Below are 19,632 nucleotides of genomic sequence, written 5' to 3' on the forward strand. Positions count from 1 at the left end.
TCCTTCTTAAAGGGGAAAATTTGCAGACTGGGCAAGTAATTTTTACAAACTAAAGCATTTAAAAGTTCTAATACCCATAAAATTTGTGAGTTAGAACATGTGTCATTGCCTCTCTGCCAAAATTGTGTAAAACACATTTTGGACTGGAGGTAGAAAGCTTGTTTTTGAAATGCATATTTTATTAATTCTTCTATAGCAATGCTATTTGCCTGTTGTTTCTGAATAAACTGAAGCAGACCTACAGAACAGCTAACTGTTATTTGGATAACACCTCTTTGTGTGTGGCTGCTAGACACCCTCCACCCTGTTTGACTGGCATGGAGGTGAAGTGAGCTTGCTCTTCTCCTTTGCAACTTAATCTTTCTGCCTCCCATATTCAGCCTTCTCAGACCTCGAAGCCCTTGTTGTGTTTACAGAAATAGTAGACTAATGAGCAGAAAAAGCAGTAGACAGATGAGTGTTAGAATGGAAAGATTGGGTTTAGCGTCAGAAGAGCTGGGTTCAGATCCTGAGTCTGCAACTTAACACTGCCTGTATGACTTTAGGAAAGTCACTGAACCTCTCTGGGCCTCAGTTTCCTCATCTGTAAATGAGGGTTTTAGACCAGATGACCTTTGAGTTCACTTCCAGTTCTAAGTCTATGATCCTGTGGTTCTAGGTAAGGTACTGGGTAACAAAGTGTTTTTTTTCCTTCATCTTTACACAAAATACTGAGTGTTTTGGTTAATTCTTTCAATCTTTTGCTTTGAAGATAATTTAAATGAGACTATTCAGAAAACAAACAGCATGCCTTCTGTGTCTAACACTTATAAAATGGATGAGGTTCAGATGCGAATTAAGGAGATACTAAACAAGCATAACAATGGCATTTGGGTGTCAAAGCTCCCACAGTTTTACAAAGACCTGTATAAAGAAGAACTTCACCGAGGAGTTTTTCAGCAGTTTGAACACTGGCCTCATATTTGCACGGTAGGTTTTCTTCTTTTTTACCCCATCTCCCCAAATAAAGTGTTAAGGCCATGATACTTTGTCAGCCATATCAGCTTATACCCAAGGAGTGCACAGCATTTATAGACATTGTCTCAATGTTGGCATATCTGGAGTTGATAAATAGCAAATGTTATCACAGTGTTGCAGATAGAGGAACATAAATGTACAGAAGCTAATAGCAGTATCCATTTTAGAAAAGCCCTGTCAACTTGTTAAAAATTAAATTGTATTTTTTTTAATCAGCAAAAATTCTCCTCCTTTCCTTCATATCACCCCTTACCCACCCAACTGAGAAAGAAAGAAAAAGAAAGCCTTTCTTACAAACATGTATAGTCAAGAAAAACAAATTTCTGCATTGGCAGTGTCTGCCCCCCAAAAATATTTCTCAAACCTCTCAAGAGGGTGGGTGAGTAGCATGTTTTATCATGAATTCTCTGGAATCATTATGTTGATCAGAGTTCTTAAGTCATAACTGTTTGTCTTTACAATATTATTGTCATCGTATAAATGGTTCTCCTGGTACTGGTCACTGTACTTTATATTGGTTCATGCAGCTCTTCCCAGGTTTCTCTTATTTGTCTTCAGCACATTGTTGTCATTATATGATTTGTTCTCTTGGTTCTGTCTCATTCTGCACTCTGAGACCTTTACCTCTCTATCTGAATGTGAGTAACATGTTTTGTCATTAGCCCTCTAGAATCATGGCTGGTGGTTACACTGATAAGAGTTCCTAATTCTTTCAGAGTTGTTTTTCTTTACCTTATTGCTGTCCCTGTATAAATTTTTTTTCTGGTTCTGTTCACTTCACTCTGGATCACTTCATATAAGTCTTTCCAGGTTTCTCTGAACCATCTCCTTCATCATTTTCTTACAGCACAATAACATTCCATCTCAGTTATATACCATAACTTATTCAACCATTCCCCAGTTGATAAGCATCTTCTGTTTCTAATTCTTTGCCACCATAACAAGAGGAACGGTAACTAGCTTTGTACATCCTTAGTGAGAGTTTGTTTTAAGACTAATCCCTCAATCTGAGATCGTTCCCATTTCCCCCTCCTCTAAGTGTCAGCTGCTCCACCCACTCCTTCCTTTTTGTTTGTGTAGACTTACTTCTACTTCTGTACCCATAGTGTGAGATGATTCCCTAGCCTTCCTCTTCCTTTACTGGTTTCTTCTTTTTCTACAACATCACTCCTAGGTCCTTTGTCTGAATAGACTCCCTATATGACTGTTGTTGATGACAGGGTTCATAGAGGACACTTGTATCATTTCTCCATATTAGAATGTAAATAGCATATCCTTGTTTAGTTCTTTGTGATTATTTACTCATATTTACCTTAAAAAAATACTCCTGTGTTTGTATTTCACAGTTTCTACACAGCTCTGGTATTTTCATCAAGGATACTTACAAGTCCTCTCTTTCATTAAAGATCTGGTTTTCTCCCATGTAGAATTACACTGCTTTGCTTATTAGTAAGTTATTCTTAGCAGTAAGCTATGTCCTTTGCCTTCTGGAATATTGTATTCCAAGGTCTTTGTTTCTTTATGATGATGGCTGCTAAATTGTGTGTGATTCTGACTGTATCTCCTCAGTGCTTGAATTCTTTTTTTCTGACTGCTTCAGTATTTTTTCCCCCTTACCTGAAATCTCTAGATTTTGGCTACAACGTTCCTAGTAGTTTTCATTGGGGGATTTCTTTCAGGAGGTAAGTTGTGAGGTTTTTTCCTATTTTTTTATTTTACCCTCAGGTTCTAAAAGTTCTACAGTTTTCTTTTATGATTTTTTTAAATATGATGACTAGGTTCTTTTTTCGGTCATGGCTGTCAGGTAATCTAATGATTCTTAAATTATCTCTCAATTTCTTTTCCAGGTTAGGTTTTGTTTTGTTTTTTTGCTGTGTGATAATACCTGACATTTTCCTCTAATTTTTTTCCAGCCTTTTGACTTGTAAAAAAAAAACAAAAAACTTTTTTTCCCTTTTTTTTTTTTTTTGGTTCTGGAGTTGTTAGCTTCTGTTTGGTCCATTCTGATTTTCAGAGTATTTGTTACTTGGCCAGGGTTTTGTACATTTTCTGCTAACCTGTTCATTCCCTTTCCAATTCTTCCTTCCATAGCTCTCATTTCTTTTCCAGTTTTCTTCCTCTAGCTCTCTCATTTCATTTATAAGAACATTTAAAAACTTTAAAAAAAACTGGCTTTATGTCTTCCAGGAACTTTTTATTGAACCAAGCTGTATCTTTCTCTGGTGATGAAACAAATCTTTTGGGAATGAATTGTCCTTATTTAAAACAATGTTTTAGATCTATTTTTTAAAAAGTATTTAGTTTTCCCGTATGCTGTTAAACAACTTGCTAGTTGATCTGTGTGCTAGTCTCACTAATAACTTAGTTTGGCTCTTAGACTAGAGGTAAAAGAATGACTAGAAAGATATCAATCAGTTATTAGTCTACTACAAATTCAAGTTGAGTTGAATGATAACTTTCCTTTCTCACTATTACTTAGATGTGAATTGATTTGAGTTGCCTAAAGCCGGAGGCTGGTGTTGAGTGTCACTTTGGTATAGCTTTTAACAACATTGCCCATCCCCTCAGACTTTGCCAGGCCCCAGGGGCAATATGTTTTTTGCTGTGAATGGGCTTTGAATGGATGAACTCACTTCATATCTTTAGCCCAGCTGTCTATTTCTTTTGGTGTGAGGTTTAAAATCCAGAGAAATTAATTACAGTACATCTTTAATGAGTTTGTACAAACTTTTTAAAAATTAAAATATACATACTCTCAAATTCTAATTATTACTAATAATATCTGTTTAAGATTGCCTTTTGTGGCAGTCTTGCAAAAGTATACAAAAGAAAGTGTACAGTAGGAACTTCGTAATCCCTACATAATCCCCATAATCCCCTAATTCCTTAATTTTATACCAGATAAATAAATATTAGTGTTATCTTAGCATATGTTGTGATTTTTTTTTCTTCAAAACTTTTAGTCCTAATTTTAAAATCTGGAAATAAGCAATTTCACACACACACACACACACACACACACACACACAACAAAACAACTTTTTTGTCCAAAAATTCTTTGGGGACAAAAATACTTCTGAAGATTTCTGGCTACATTACAAGAACCCTCTGAGGATAACTCTCTCCCTCTTTCCCACGCAAGTATGGAAAGTGCATTAGGTAACTGAGACCCTCTTAAATTTGGTTCTTGGTAGCGACTACTACCAGGATGGGTTTGATGATGATATCCTATCAAAACCATATGTGGTGGGGGTTTTTTTGTTTGTTTTATTGACGGTTTTTAACATCATATTCATTTCCAAATATATTCTTTCCTTGTAACAAAGGTTTAAAAAAGGAAAAACAGTTCATGAAAACTAGCTCACACATCACCCACGTCTGACAACATAAATAACATTTTACATCCATAGTTGCTCACTTCTCTGATGAAAGGAGGAAAACTAATTTTCTTAGCTCTTCAGGTAGCTAGATGGTGCAGTGGCTACACCTGAGTTCAAATCTGGCCTCAGGCACTTACAAGCTGTATGACCTAGGCAACAACTTAACCTCTGTTTGCCTCAGCTTTTTCATCTGTAAAATGGGGGTAATAATAGCACCTACTTCTCAGAACTGTTGTGAGGATAAAAAGAGGTAATGGTTGTAAAGAACATATAAGACAACAGTGCCTGGCAACAAAGTAGGTGCTTAATAAATGCTTGTTTCTTTCCTTTTCCTTTTTCCTTTCTTTTCCTTTTCTTCCATTCTTTTCCTTTCCTTTCCCTTTCCATTTCCTTTCCTTTTTCCCTTTTTTCCCCCTTCCCCTTTCTTTTCTTTTTCTCTGTCCTGTTTAGCTTGGTCATTAAAATTATGTAGCACTTAATTTCATTTGTTTGTTTATATGTTGTTTTCCTGGTTCTGCTTACTTCTCTCTTAATCATTTCATATAAATTTTGCCATGCTTCTCTGAATCCTTTATATTCATTGTTTATAGTGCAGTAATATTCCATTGTATTCATGTACGACAGTTTAGCCACTTCCCAGTTGATAGGATACCCCCTGTTATTTCTAGTTCATTGATATCATATGAAGTGCTGCAGTAAATATTTTGGTACATATGACCCTTTTTTCTGTGTTTACCTTCTTGGTATATATTCCTAGCAGTGAAAACTCAGGATCAAAGAGTATAGACATTTTAGTTCCTTTCATTTTTTAAACATAATTCTAAATTGCTTTCCAGAATGGTTGGATCAATTTACAATTCCACCAGTAGCATATAGACCCTCAACATTTGACTATTTCCAAACTGGTCATTTTTTGTCAATTTATTTCAATTTGCATTTCTCTTAGTGACTAGAGCAGTCATTCAATTTGGTTGTTAATAGTTTGTAACTCTTCTTTTGGAAATGTTTGTTCATTTGTTTAACCACTTATCTACTGAGGCTTATAGTATTTGTTCCATAGTACCATGAGCCTCAATAGATAAGCATTATGGTATTATATGTGGTATCATATATTTTGTTCCATGGGAGTACCTTGGTGCTGCATTAGAGCACTGGGCCTAGAATCAGGAAGACTCAACTCCCTGAGTTTGAATCTGGCCTCAGATATTAGCTGTATGACCCTGGGTAAGTCACTTAACCCTGTTTGCCTCAGTTTCTTCATCTACAAAATGAGCTGGAGAAGGAAATGGGAAATCACTCCAGTATCTCTGCCAAGAAAACCCCAAATAGGATCACGAAGAGTCAGACGTGACTGGAAAACATCTGAACAATTTGTTACACACACACGTATGCACACGTACAGACAGAGGCATTCAGACCTGTATCTGAGACATTTGATGAATTTTTTTTCCCGTAGCAATAGTTTCCCTTATTTAACCAGTTGCATTAATTTGGTTCAGCCAAATTTTTTTAAAATTTCATGTAACTGAAATTATCTATTTTATTTTTTGTGTTCTCCTTTATATGGAAGTCTGGAAGTGCTAGTGCCCCTTCATATTCCTACTTCTTGGAATTCTAGTCCTCTTGAGGTTTAGATGACTTTTAAAATGAGTATTTCCTAACCTTTTTGACCTCTGAGGATTGTATTATGTTTTCTGAACTGGTGGGAGCACAGAGACCTATGAGAAACAGTGAAGCCTTGGTTGCTCATCCCTTTTTTGGGTGGTGCTTTCAAAACTCTTGGTTCAGTACCTCCACAGGGAGACGTTTGTAGATTATGTGGATCATCCTGAGAACATTTATAGATGAAATTGGAGGGAGGACAACAAAGAGATTTGAAATGGAGCAGCTCTGCAGATGTTGATGTATAGCAGTTTATCTTCATAAGTAGTAATAGTGGAACAACCACTTGTAACCACTACCCTCAGTACTCAGTGTCATTTATAAAGAAGTGACAACACTGGCACCTGAAATGAAGCCAGGAAAGGAGCATTTCCTTGATCCTTTGCTCTTAACTTTTTTGTTTTATTCCAGTGCCTTGGAAAAAGATGGAGTTGGAATTGTCAAAATTTGCAGATGATACAAATTTGGTAGGAATAATTTATGTATCAGATGACAGTTTCCAGAATGATATTGATAGGCCAGAAAAATGGATCAGGTCTAATAAGATGAAATTTCATAGGAATAAATGTAAAGTACTAAACCATAAATTCAAAAAATTTATTTCACTAGTACGGGATTTGAGTGACATGTCTAGTGGATGCTAGTGGAAAAGAACAGGATGTTTTGGTGAATAGTGACTTAATATGAATCAGTAGTATTTACAAGGCAGCCACAAAATCTAAAGTGTTCTGGTTGGCATGCTGCAGTAGAGAGCCAGGCACATAATTAGGAAGACCTGGGTTCAAGTGTAGCTTTTTTTGTCTTTGTATCCCTAGCACAGTGCCTGAAACCGAATAAGTGTTTAATAAATGATTGCTGATTGGTTGATCGATACAAGACTCTTAACAAATAATTATTCTCACAATGATAATTTTTTCAGCAGTTTCCTGAGTAGCAGTATCCTGCACAGCATGAAATGGTGAGAGTCACATACTCACTATATAAAATCAGTGGCTTGAAAAATGTCTTCTATAAAGTGCAAATAGAAGTAGGGTTTGATATAGACAATAAGGTTCTTCAAGTGCTCCTGTTTTACAGATAACATTGTGCCAATTACATCAAATGCTACTATACTCCAAGATCCATCATTACATCATTTGACTTGGTCATCCATACTGGAAAACCAAGATAGATGAAGAATACATCCATATCCCAATTACAGCCTGCACTGGGATCACTGGATTAATTTATTAGTATATGTCTTTGACAAGTTTTACAAATGAAAAATTAACTTGGTCAGATTTAGTGATTGGGCTGGATCATATTTGAGAAATTGTACAGTGCTTTGCTATTCCTGTAGATCATGGAATACCACAGTCTTGGAAAAATAGAAATTGCCAATATCCCAAAAAAGAGCAAATGAGATACATGGCTATAAGTAGGACAGTGATTACTTTTACACTTGAAGTAGCATAGAAGTTGTTATCAGAAGACACTGTGCCTAGAAAAGGAATGGCAAGAGATGATAATTGGATAGTTTGTTATCCACCAAAAAATTAAAAGAGCCAGAGAAAGTCCCTCCAGTTAAGTTATATAGATCCTTGATGAAACACTTGGTCAAGAATTGTGCAGGATGAAAAAAAGCAATTTTTTTGCAACCTGCATCAGTAAAGGTCCCCACTTGGATAATATCATGGATCCATTGAAGTATATACTTGGTTTGGCCAGAGTATGAGGCAGGAAAGTGAAGTCCAGGAGCTCTCATGCTGGCATATATGAAAGATAAAAAATCTAATGTGCACCTGAAAAGAAATGCTGAAAGCAAACATATTGATAGACTAGAACATAAAATTCTACATAAGAGCCCTAAGAGTAGGTCCTCACTCCCTGGAGAAGGTGGCCGTCTTAATTGCTTGTTGTTTGAATTAAAAGGATCAATATAAGATCAGATAATGGAGGACTCATGACCTATTGTCTTTCTTATGTCAAATGAGAGAGACGATGGCAGCAAGAAGTAAAAATGAAGGATCAGTCATATCAAACAATTCATCAGTTCATTTCTAGAATAACAGCTGTAAGGTACCTTAGAGATCATCTGCTGACTAAATTCTAGTCCATTACCCCTCATTTTACAGATGAGGAAAATGAGGCCCAGAAAAGTTATAATTTTCCCAGGGTTCCACAGTATTTTCCTCCTAAATGTCCTTTCCACTGCATCACACTATATACTTGCTATTGTTTCTGAAAGTATTTATTGAGCACCTACTCAAGGCACCATGATAGGTGTTGTAGAGGTGGCAACGATGAATAAGTAAAGTTTACCTCAAAGTTCATACAGTCTAATAAGGAAGATAAAAGATTTATACAAATACAATAGAGTATGAGCTAAGCAATAATAGAAGTACAAAATACTGGGAGTTGAGGAGGAGGAAATAGTATCATAAACTCTCTTCCAACCTCCTCATTATGTTGGATCCAACTTCTAATGGCACATATTTTTTTTAAAAAAGTAATCTAGTAGCCCCAGCCCTGTGTGCCATGATTCTATGATTACAGCTTCTGCCACAACCACTGTCATCCCAGCATGTAACAGAATGAAGCAGGTCAGTTTTATTTAAAATTTTATACCATCCTGCCTGAGGAAACCCTAGTGGTTTGGTAGTAGCTAGCATTTAGAGTATTTTTCCAAGTCCAAACTTTACCAACAGGTTGTGTTAGCCTGAAACCATCATTCTGGAACTCTGGAGAGAAGAAAGGCGTTCTATGGAAAAAAACACACTGACAGAAAAAAAAAAAAAAAAAAAGAAAAACTAGCCTGTGTACCCACTGGTATAGAAAAGAGAAAGGGCTGGGTCATTCAGAGCAGAGAAAACCATCAGCAAATTCTGCTGCTCTGTTAAGTCCTTTGTAAAACACTGTGCTGATAGATTCAAAAGTAGAAAACTAGATTACGGTAGCCAGGATGTGGTTTAGAAAATTAGCTGATGGATGTGCTTTCTGTAAAATGCATTCTGAAACCAGAGAGGAATGTGCTTATCGTCAGATTCCAAGTTCAGATCCTCCTTCAGACACTTGGTAGCATTTGACCCTGGGCAAGTCTTTTGACGTCTCTGTGCCTTTGTTTCTTCGTCATTAAAATGGGGATAATAACATTTACCTCACAGTGTTGTGAGGTTCACATGAGATAATATTTGTAACATTCTTTGCAAACTTTAAAGTGCTATGTAAATACTACCTACTCTTAATATTTAAACAACCTCAGATCCTGACAGAGGTTTTTCTGATTGGGTCCCTAAGATGGAGCATGGGAAATCCATTATGTTTGTACTTTTATTTTTATTTTAGAGTTGTTTTAAAATGGTCTCTGAGTTGTAAAAATACTTGTTTTGGCTACCTTTCTGAATTGAGAAGAAATATCTTATCTGGAGGAAGTATTCTATTTAGTGGTAGCTGAGAGGTGCTAGAGTACCCTATTTCTCACAAAACATGAAGTTAACCCTAAGAATAAAGCAGCTTTAACTTAATTTGGATGAGCCCAAGAAGCCCCTGAGAAGAAGGCTGAGCCTTATCCCAGGTGAAGTGAAGTTAACTTGATGACAAATGTCACTGTTGAAGGAATAAGCTACCAGTGTGAATGCACCAAGGATGACTACTGGAAAGAAAGATCCAGAGAGGGACAGTTAACAAATTTAACACACAAAATAGATGTTTTAATTTTAATCCATACTTCTTGGTACATCAAATAATTGTTAAGGGAAAGAGCAATAATATTATCTCAGTAGCATCACTGTAGGGCCTCATAGGTTTGACTGATATGAATGTTACTTTTCATGCCTACTTCATGTCAAAGAGCATGTCTGGGGATGTCACCCATCACTGGATTGGCAGCCTTTTCATCTTCCCTTGCTCTGAAAACCCAGCTCCCTCAATCAAGACACAAAGAACTCATGGAGAAGAAACCTCATGGAAATACAGAGCAAAATACGTGTTCCCAATCATATTTGGAACTTTGGAGTGGATTAATTCTTCATTAACAGAGCACACTCCCCCGTTTTGTTCCTATTGCACTGGTGTCTCAGCCATGGCTCTGCAGTGCAAGAAGCACTTGACACTGGCCTACCTTGAACCCTCAGTCTCATTTTCACCCAGTGTCACTTCCAAACCGTTTCTCCACTGCTGTTCCTCAATGCATTTTCCTCTCTGAGGACCATACACTGTTTATACTACCCCTTTCTGTCTCTGGAATCATCTTCCAGTTTCCAGTTCACTTTTAACTTTCTTAGCTTCAATGCCTGGCTTTCATAATCTTCCATCCCTGTCACCCACTCTGGTTCTCAGAGATTTCTGTTGTTAATGACCCTGTAGGAATTTGATGATGTGATTTGTCAGTCTCCTCAAGGCCAATAACTTTTTTTTCTACTCCACTTCAACCATTTTTCTTTACCAGCATCCCCCTTGGGGGAGGGGGGCAGACAAGCTAAGGTAGACTAAGCAGGAAAGGCCCCCCGAACAGAAGGAGACAGGCAGCATGGGCCAAGCTCGCTGAACCCCCACCCCCCCACCTCAACAGACACTGATGGAGACAGCACCAGGCCCTAGAGCACTGGACATAAAAGTGCCCCTCCAGGCTGTTGACCGTGTCAAGGGAAACAACCCGTGGGGGGAGGGAAGTTGTCAGCTGTTGTGCAGCTGCTGCAGCAACACTCCCCCCCCCCCCCCCCCCCCCCCCCCCGGCAGCTTGTGAAGAAAACACAAAAAATGTCTCACCACCAAAGGCCTTGGCACTGGGAAATGGGTCAGCATCAGAAGTGCGTATGATTTTATCTTTGGAAATGACTTACCATTATCTGCTGTGTCCTAAGGATCATGGGACTTTGTATCTATCTTATCTCCTTATTAGAATTGTGAACTCCTTGAGAAGCCTGGACTGTCTCGTTTTTTCTATTTGTATCTTCACAGCTTAGCATAATAGTGCTTTAAACACACTATACATTTAATAAATGTATTTTCTTATTTATTCATCTCATGCAATTATACCATCTTCAAAGTATATAGCTTTGATATTCTACCTCCTAATCACAGCCTCCCGTATTTGAACCTCCCATTCACAGTCAATGAGTAATTATTATTCTGCCTCATTCTGAACTCCGGTCCTTTGTTCCAAGTCTGACTTCCTCTCCCTTTTTCCCCTCTCACCTTGATCATGCTTCACTTGGTTCTATCTAAACCCAGTATTTACCTTATAGTCAGTCAATTTAATACTTCTATAAGTAGTACCTAAGATCCCATGTTCCCTCAGCCTCCTGCCATTCATTCCCAAACCAAATTCCCCTCTGCCCCATAAACAATTAGCTTTTTTTAGCTTTAGTTTCCTCATCTGTAAAATGGGAATAATAGCCTTGCCTCACAGGAATTTTGTGCAGATCAAGAGACATAATATTTGCGGAGCACTTTACAGACCTTTAAGTGTTACATAAATGTTAACTATTTCTGCTTCAATCCTGTTCTAGAGCTTTTAAATGTCACTGGAGAAAGTCCTATTAGAAGTTTTCCAGTTGCAGTGGAAAAAGTGTCAAAATTCAGCTGATTTTCACCTGTTGCAAATTCATGGGACACCAAATCAGCTGTTCTCACATCTGTAGCAAATGACCTAGCTTCCCACCTCTTTGATTAAAATGAAGGGTATCTAATATAAACTTCTTCAGTTGCTTGCTTCCATTTCTTATAACTTCTCAACACAATTACATATTTTCCTTTGCTTGTGCCCTAGGCAAGCTACATCCCTTCTCCTAAGTCTGCTTCTTGAGCCCGATTCCCCTCTTGGCTCTTCTGGAAGCATTTTCAGTCAGGCTTCTCATCTACCTGTATACAAAATAGTCTTAGTCTTCCCAGTACTTAAAAAAAAAATTCCTTCTTTTGAACCTTCTTTGCCAAATAACTGGCTTCCCGTCACTCCCTTTTCCTTCACTGATAAACTTATTGGGAAAAAAAAGTTGTCTATGCTCTCCTAGTGGATAGAGTGCTAGACTTGGAATTTGGGGAGACCTAGATTTGAACTCTGTGTTTGACACCAGCAATGTGATTTTGAGCAAATCACTTAATTCCTTTGAGCCTCAAAGATTAAATATGATAATGTGTATATGAAATACTTTGCAAAACTATATAAATGTGAACAATAATCATTCAATCCCTTGTAGTCTGCTCTCTGTCACTCTTCTGATACTGTCTTTTCAAAGTGCTCTCCTAATTCCTAAATGCTGTGGCTTTTTTGTTGTTGTTGTTAATCATAGTTGGTCCTTCCTATTGGCTACTCTTTTTTTTGTTGTTTCATTTCATGTATTTACCATATTTTCTTGGTTTTCTTCTAACTTCTCAAACTATTCTTTTTTTCCACTTGTTCTTCATCCTCTTCCCAGCTTTTTAGTGTGGATACACCCATAAAGGTCTTTCTACTGAGTTAATGTTCATACATGTGGCGGACATTCGAAGCACTCTGCAATCTGCAATTACTATACCATTCTAACCTTATCTCATGTTAATTCTTTCCTTATATTCTGTAGTACTTACAGTAGACTTTTGTCCCTCACCTGATGTTTGCTACAATTTGTTTTCTCCATTCCTTTGCTTATACTTTTCCTTGTCCATTATCCCTGCAATGCCCTCTCTTTAGCTTTTGAATTCTTATCCATACTTTAAAGAAAATTTAAATGCTATGTCTTCCTGAAACCTTAGTTGATTCCACATCCCTTCACCATGACTTTCCCCCTTAGGCTCAATATAACATTCATTTTTGAACTCATAATGCACTTAGTATATATTATATCTATTTATGTGTTCCTTATCTCTTTACAAACATAAAGACAAAGACTGTTTTTGCTAAACTTTCTATCTCACTTAGCACCTAGCAAAGCACAGTGTTCCAGTGTTTGACTCTTCATTATATCCTGAATTACTTCGATCACAAAAGCTTACTTTCATAGTTCAACATATATTAATTGTGTGTCTACTCATGAATGTGTGTGGTAATACAAAGGACATAAAAATGACCAGGACGTGGTCCTTACCTTCAAAGCCTATAGTAGAGGAGAAAAATATGCCAAAATAACTAGAATACAAGTGTTTTTAAAAGTCACCTGTTAATATTTAGTTGCTTTAATAGAAGTGGGTGTCTCTGATGTTCTTCAAGATCCCAGCACAACAGAATAGAATCATTTCAATTCAACAGACATTTTAGGATCAACTATGTGCCAAGATTACTTAGATCTAATGTCTTAAGAGAATAATCTGTGTCAGTGATTACTATAACCAAACTGTATAAGTCTTCTGGAGATGTCTAATTGGTCAGGATTCTACTCTCATCTTGCTAATTGACTACATTCACCTAAAAGCTAAAGATTGCCTTTTTTCCAGGTTTCAGGAGCATCTGAGATATCTGAGATCATAGATTTACAGCTGAAAGCTGCCTCTAATAAAGTCTAGCTCTGAGACCAAGAGAGGTAAAGTCACAAGTAGTAGAGCTGGGATGGGAACCAAGGTCCTCTGACTCCATCTCCAGCACTTTTCCTACTATATCACAGACTGAGTCTCCAATGGAGTGGACTCTCAACTCAGTGTCACCAGACTGAGAGTACCATCTTGTGGGTGCCACAGATAAGCTTGATCCTGGAAGTTGCCTAATAAAAGCCATAAAAATTGACTGCAAAGGCTTCACATGTTTTAGCAGTAAAATAGCAAAAATTATGAACCCATAAACAGAGTAAAACACTTTTCCTAGAAAATTAAATATGTGTGTGTACGTAGACATATACACACACACACATATACACATATTTTCTATTCAGAAAATGTTATTTAAGGTCTAGACAAACTCAGGCAATGCATCTTGGGTGGTTATCAAAGAAGAAAGAATCTAAACAGCCCAGTATAATTGTTTCACTGTTCCTCTTGCCATTTCTGATCTCCCATCAACCCTTTCTAATCACTGCCACTACTTTTTATATTTGCTTTCTTTTGGCCGCCATTTTGTTTTCTTGTCTCTTTGGTCACCTAGTACTTCTCTGTTTCTCGGTTTTAGTACAGAAAGGCTGGCATATTTTTTAAGAGTCATCACTAGCTAGGGCAGCTAGGTGGTACAGTGGATAGAATGCCAGCCCTGGAGTCAGGAGGACCTGAGTTCAAATCTGGCCTCAGACACATAACACTCACTAGCTGTGTGACTCTGGGCAAGTCACTTAACTCCAATTGCCTCATATTAAAAAAAAAAAACAAAGAGTCATCACCAGCTAATTTGAATAGGCCTTTTACCTGAAAACCCAATCAATGCCAGCATAATCTTTGAGATTTGGAGGTTGTCTTGTAATGTTCTGTTGTTGATTGTGTTAAAGGAATACCGTAGGCCCAAAAAGAAAAACTAAATGAAAGAGTCTGATTCCAGATTACAAAAGCGTTTATTGTCCAAGAAGAGCTTGCAAAAGAAAACTCACAAGGGAACAGAGAGACGAAAAGAGTTCTCAGCTGTTCAGAGGGGAGTGGGAAAAGGGTGAGAGAATATAGTTTCTAGAGGCTTTTGGGTGGGGAGCAGGGAATTAAGGGAGAAGACATCTGTAGGTACAATAAGCCAGGGAGTAAGGTGTTTGGAAAGTCCCGAGTCTGCAGCTGCTGCTCTAGGCTGCCCTTAAGTGGTTCAAAGCTGATCTGACCTTGGCAGGCATCTCCAAGTTCATCTAGAGTTCACTTACAAAGGATTACCGGCATGTCAAACAGCCACCCTGGGCTTCAGAAATCCTGATTGGCTGGTTGTAGTATATTCCCCTGTAGAGAAGGGAAGTGCCAACATATTTAACAAGTTGTTATAATCATTACAGAGCCAATGTCCACAGTTGCATAGGAGCTGTATATTTCACCATCAAAGGCAATTTTCTTATACTTCCTCACTCATTCTGGATGCTTGAGGGTGCTAGGAAGCTAATCTTTGAATAACTGAGATTCTACTATACTATAGATACTATAAGATTTAGATTGAGTTCTGATGAACTTTAAAAGAAATAGAGAAATTTAAATCCCAAGTTAAAAAAAATCATGATATAATTTAGGGTAAAAGGGTTTTTTTTTTAAGTTTATTGCTGTCTTTTGTTTTTCATATCACCTTCATTTTCAAATTCTTCCCCCTTTTCCCCCACCCAAAAAACTAGTCTCTATAAACAAAGAACTATAAAGAGGGGGGAAAAGACAGGTCAGCAAAACTAACCAACATCACCTGAGCCAGACAGTTTTGTGGTGTTCCACCCCCACAGTGCCCACATTTGTAAAAGGAGGGAGGATGTCACATCTCTGCTCTCTTCTTTGAGGCCAAACTTGGTCATCATCATTACAAAGCATACTGCTGGGTTTTTGTTCTTTGCATTTACATTGGGTATATTTTCTTAGTTCTGCTTCTTTCACTCTGTATCAATATACATGTCTTATACATACTCCTATGTATTTTTTAGTTTCTTATGCTGATGTAACAATTCCATTGCATGTACGTACCAAAAATTGTACAGCTCTTGCCCAGTTGATTGGGAATCCACTTTCCCCCCCCAATTCTTTGCTTTTACTGAAAGTACTGCTACAAATATGTTGATGAATATGGAACTTCTGTCTTTGTCTTCATTGGAGTATATGCCCGTTAGTAACAGGTAGGTAGTACAGTGGATAGAGCATTCCTCATAGGTATATTAATAATATATGCAAAATACCTGTAAGGCAGTTTTTTGGGGAAAGACACTGGTAGCCAGGGGGGCCAGGAAAGACTTCATGAAAAAGGTAGCTTTTGAGCTGAGTTTTTAAAGAAGCTCAGGATTTTAAGAGGCAGAGGTAAGGAAAGCATGCATTCAAGGTATGGGTGACAGACAACCAGAGATGGAAGAAAATGAGCATTTATTAAACACCTACTGTGAAGGAAGGAAACGAGCATTTATTAAGCACTTATTATCTGCCAGGCTGTGTGCTAAGCACTTTACAAATATTATTTCATTTGATCCTCACAACAATAATAGGTGCTATTATTTTCTTCATTTTACTGTTGAGGAAACTGAGGCAGACAGAGGTTAAGTGACTTGCCCAGGGTGACACAGTTATTAAGTGGCTGAGACCAGATTTGAAATCAAGTTTTTCCTGACTCCAGGCCCAACACTCTATACACTGTGCACCCTAGCTCCCTCTAAAGGAAAATTTGGCTGGTATGAAGAGGATTAGTATGTGTAAAGTGACGCTGGAAAGGTGGTAAGTTGTGGTACCAAATGCATCATATTTGTCTTATGTCAAATGGGTATACTGGCCTTTTAGGGTTAGAAATATCTAAGTCTTTAAAATAAATAATTGATTCATAGCCTAGTCAGGTGACTAAAGGGCTTGTACAAGACACTGAAACTGAGGCATGTAGCAACAAAGGATAATTATGTAAAAAACTTTTACATTTTCTTGCATAAGTTGAAAAATGTAAATGAAATGAAATTCAGATTATTAATAATAATTGAAAATGTTATTTGCTTTATTTTAATTTTTTAAAGGTAGAAAAACCTTACAGTGGTGGTCAACAGGATGTGCTTATTTATCCAGCTAAGAGAAGACAGCTTTTAAAAAGTGAAACAGACAATGAAAAGACACTTCAGTCCCAGACACCACCTCCACAACAAGTATCTCTTTCAAAAGAATTCTCAGAAGTTAGGTCAGCTTCCATTAATGATGACTTTAAGCAGAAAGTTGCAGAGCTGTTAGTGAAATATTCAAGTGGTCTTTGGGCAAATGCACTCCCCAAAACATTTGAGGATACATACAAATTAAAGTTTCCTGAGGATGCGTTGAAAAATCTTGACTTGCTATCGGATGTATGCACTGTAGACCACATTTCTGACAATCCTCAAAAGGCCATTCTTTATGCAAAACTACCAAAATGCACTGGTGGGAATATTAATAATGCAAAGCAAAAAATAAATAATGATGATATCACATCCATGGTTGAACAAGAATATTTGCAGATAGAAGAAGAAGAAAACCCTGACTTTTCCACAGAAGAAATAATCGTTCCTCCTTTAATCATCCCAACTGAGCCATCACCGTCAGTTTTGGTAGTTGAACTGAACAACACAAATGAAGTTGTCATCAGGCAAGTATTGCTTTCTAATTCTCTCTTGTATGAATGGTATAATTTGTATCTAAAGCTTTTTGGCTGTGGTAGCAGTACTTGACCAGGGTGGTATGCCAGGTTCCATGAAACCTTCGATCCTAATGAATCCAACAATACCATAGTTTTTGCTGTACCATTTCAGGTAGTTGTCTATAGGAATCTTCACTTTAGTGCTGGAAAGAGGGGTAGTCTTTAAGCAGAGTTTCTGAAAATGGTGACTCCAAGTGGTCTGTGAGCTAATCTCTTAAAGCATTAATGCTTGCCTTGCTCTATAAACATACCTTAGGACAAGTGACTTACCCAAGTCACTAGTAAGTGACAGAACCAAGACTAAAGTACAAGTCCAGTGTCCTTTCTATTAGACCCTGCTCCTCTTCGAGCTCGTGTGCTCCATCTACTGATCTCACAAGATAGCATGTGCTAGGCTGGGAAAGGCACATGGTATAGAATTTAAATTAATTCTTACTGCCTTTTTGTTTGGGACAAGGTGGTGATGATAAATTCTACAAACGGAGAAGGAAGGAAGTTCTACGAAGGAAGTGGCAGTTAATTCTACACAGTATACTTGATCTAGAGAAGTTACTATTCCCTCCATCAATGTAGGACATTGGTAGTTGCTGCAAGAAAGATGATGCGTGGCAGAAAAATATGAGAGGTGTTAGTGACGCAAATATATGCAGCAGGGTAACTGTAACCCTCCCACCATAACTGGGAAAATAGTGAGATTTGAGAGGAACCAATCTAAATGAGGCGATGAAAAAACAGATCTTGATGTCAGGAATTTCATTTTACAGAGATTGATCAGAATACAAATCATCTCTGAATCAAGAGTTTGTTGTCATTTTTCATACTGGATCACTAAGTAGGGGCTTTAAATGCTAAATTCTATGTGTTTCAGACTATTTTCTCTTGGCAAAAATTGAATTACTTTTCAAAATGAACTTTCTTTTGACCTTGCTTGCATATAGTACTGGATTCCCCAGATTTTCACCAGGCTCCTTCTCACTACATACATGAAAAATCACCTCCATTAGCCGTAGTTCAAATCTAATAGTAATGTTTAGCCAGAAGATGTTTTCTGTCTCTGTCATTCTTTGTATGTTATGAATTCTAAACCAATTAATAGCCTGATGCATTGGAAGCACATTTTGGGGCTGCTTCAGGAGTAAAGTGACTTCATCACTGGGGAAGTCTCCAAGGAAGAAATTGAATGACCATTAGAGATAGGGATATTGCAGACAAGTTTCATAATTTGGGTGTAGGCTAAGAACCAAATGTCCTCTGAAATTGCAACTCTTAAGATTTCTTTTTGTTCTGTGTGGTAGTTTGTTTGCATTGAGATAAATCCTTATTAAGACAATGCCATCTTCTTAGGATTTTTTGTTGTGACTGCTGGAAGGAATGAAGTGAGGACCAACAAAGGCCCTGGAGAAAGTACAGTAAAATTAGCAGTTTGTATGTATTCCCCTATGGATTATTTCATTTTCTCTTTTTCCCTATGACTAATGCAGGTATGTAGGCAAAGACTACTCTGCTGCTCAAGAATTAATGGAGGATGAAATGAAAGAATATTATAGTAAGAATCCTAAAGTGACGTCAGTACAATCTGTGTATGTTGGACAGCTGGTTGCTGTAAATGCGGAGGAAGATGCTTGGCTGCGTGCACAGATAATTTCAGTAGAAGATAACAAAATAAAGGCAAGTAATATTTTACTCTTAACACTTTAGAGGATTTTTAATACACATTTTAATGCAAATATTTTTTCACTGCCTTTGTTTTATATATATATATATATATATATATATATATATATATATATAAAATATATGTTATATATAATTCTATATAATTTTTTCAGTAGATTAGAAAATTATCCCTATCACTCTCATAATATCTGAATTCTTAGTCCAGGGGTCAGGAACCTGTTGCCTCAAGGCCCTGTCTTAGACATTATGACCCTGTGAGTATCAATTTTGGAGCTAGGCCTGTGATTTAATTGATTTGGGGAACTCCACTGAAGAAGCTGTCTATCATGCAGATCATCATTTGCTCAACTGTCTGAGGCACAGAGGAGACATGACCACAGTCATACAGCCAGTATATTTCATAGAGAGGATGTGAGCACAGGTTTTCTGGGCTGGCTCTCTATCCATTATGCCTTGATGCCTCCTTACATATCCATTTCAGTGAATTAGAAAGGGGTTCATGTCCTCACTTGTTGTGGTTACTACTGTAAATAGGCAAGGGATATTCTTCAGATTTCATCTTTCACTGCTCAAATCTTTCTAGTCCTTTAATTGAGAGAAACCCCTGCTTTCCTCTCTCCTCCATCCTCTCTCTGCCATCCATCCAATCTCTGCTTTATGTAGAGGTAGATCTGAATGGGACTCTGGTCACCTTTTAAGCATTGATATTATCTATCTGCT

The 19,632-nt window shown here is 37.4% G+C and overlaps 1 protein-coding gene across 5 annotated transcripts in view; it reads left to right on the plus strand.

Annotated features, from left to right (window-relative positions):
• Positions 1-19,632, plus strand: part of TDRD7 (tudor domain containing 7) — a 114,721-nt gene that overhangs the window by 46,233 nt on the left and 48,856 nt on the right. For all 5 annotated transcript variants that reach the window (XM_078153044.1, XM_021004472.2, XM_078153045.1 and 2 more), the window contains 3 exons: positions 752-969; positions 16,589-17,184; positions 18,717-18,903. In XM_078153044.1, coding sequence (XP_078009170.1) covers positions 752-969; positions 16,589-17,184; positions 18,717-18,903 — 1,001 coding nt within the window. The remainder of the gene's footprint in view (positions 1-751; positions 970-16,588; positions 17,185-18,716; positions 18,904-19,632) is intronic.

The sequence above is a fragment of the Phascolarctos cinereus genome, unplaced genomic scaffold (assembly GCF_003287225.1).
Source record: "Phascolarctos cinereus isolate Bilbo 61053 unplaced genomic scaffold, phaCin_HiC Scaffold_4;HRSCAF=312, whole genome shotgun sequence".
Taxonomy (NCBI): domain Eukaryota; kingdom Metazoa; phylum Chordata; class Mammalia; order Diprotodontia; family Phascolarctidae; genus Phascolarctos; species Phascolarctos cinereus.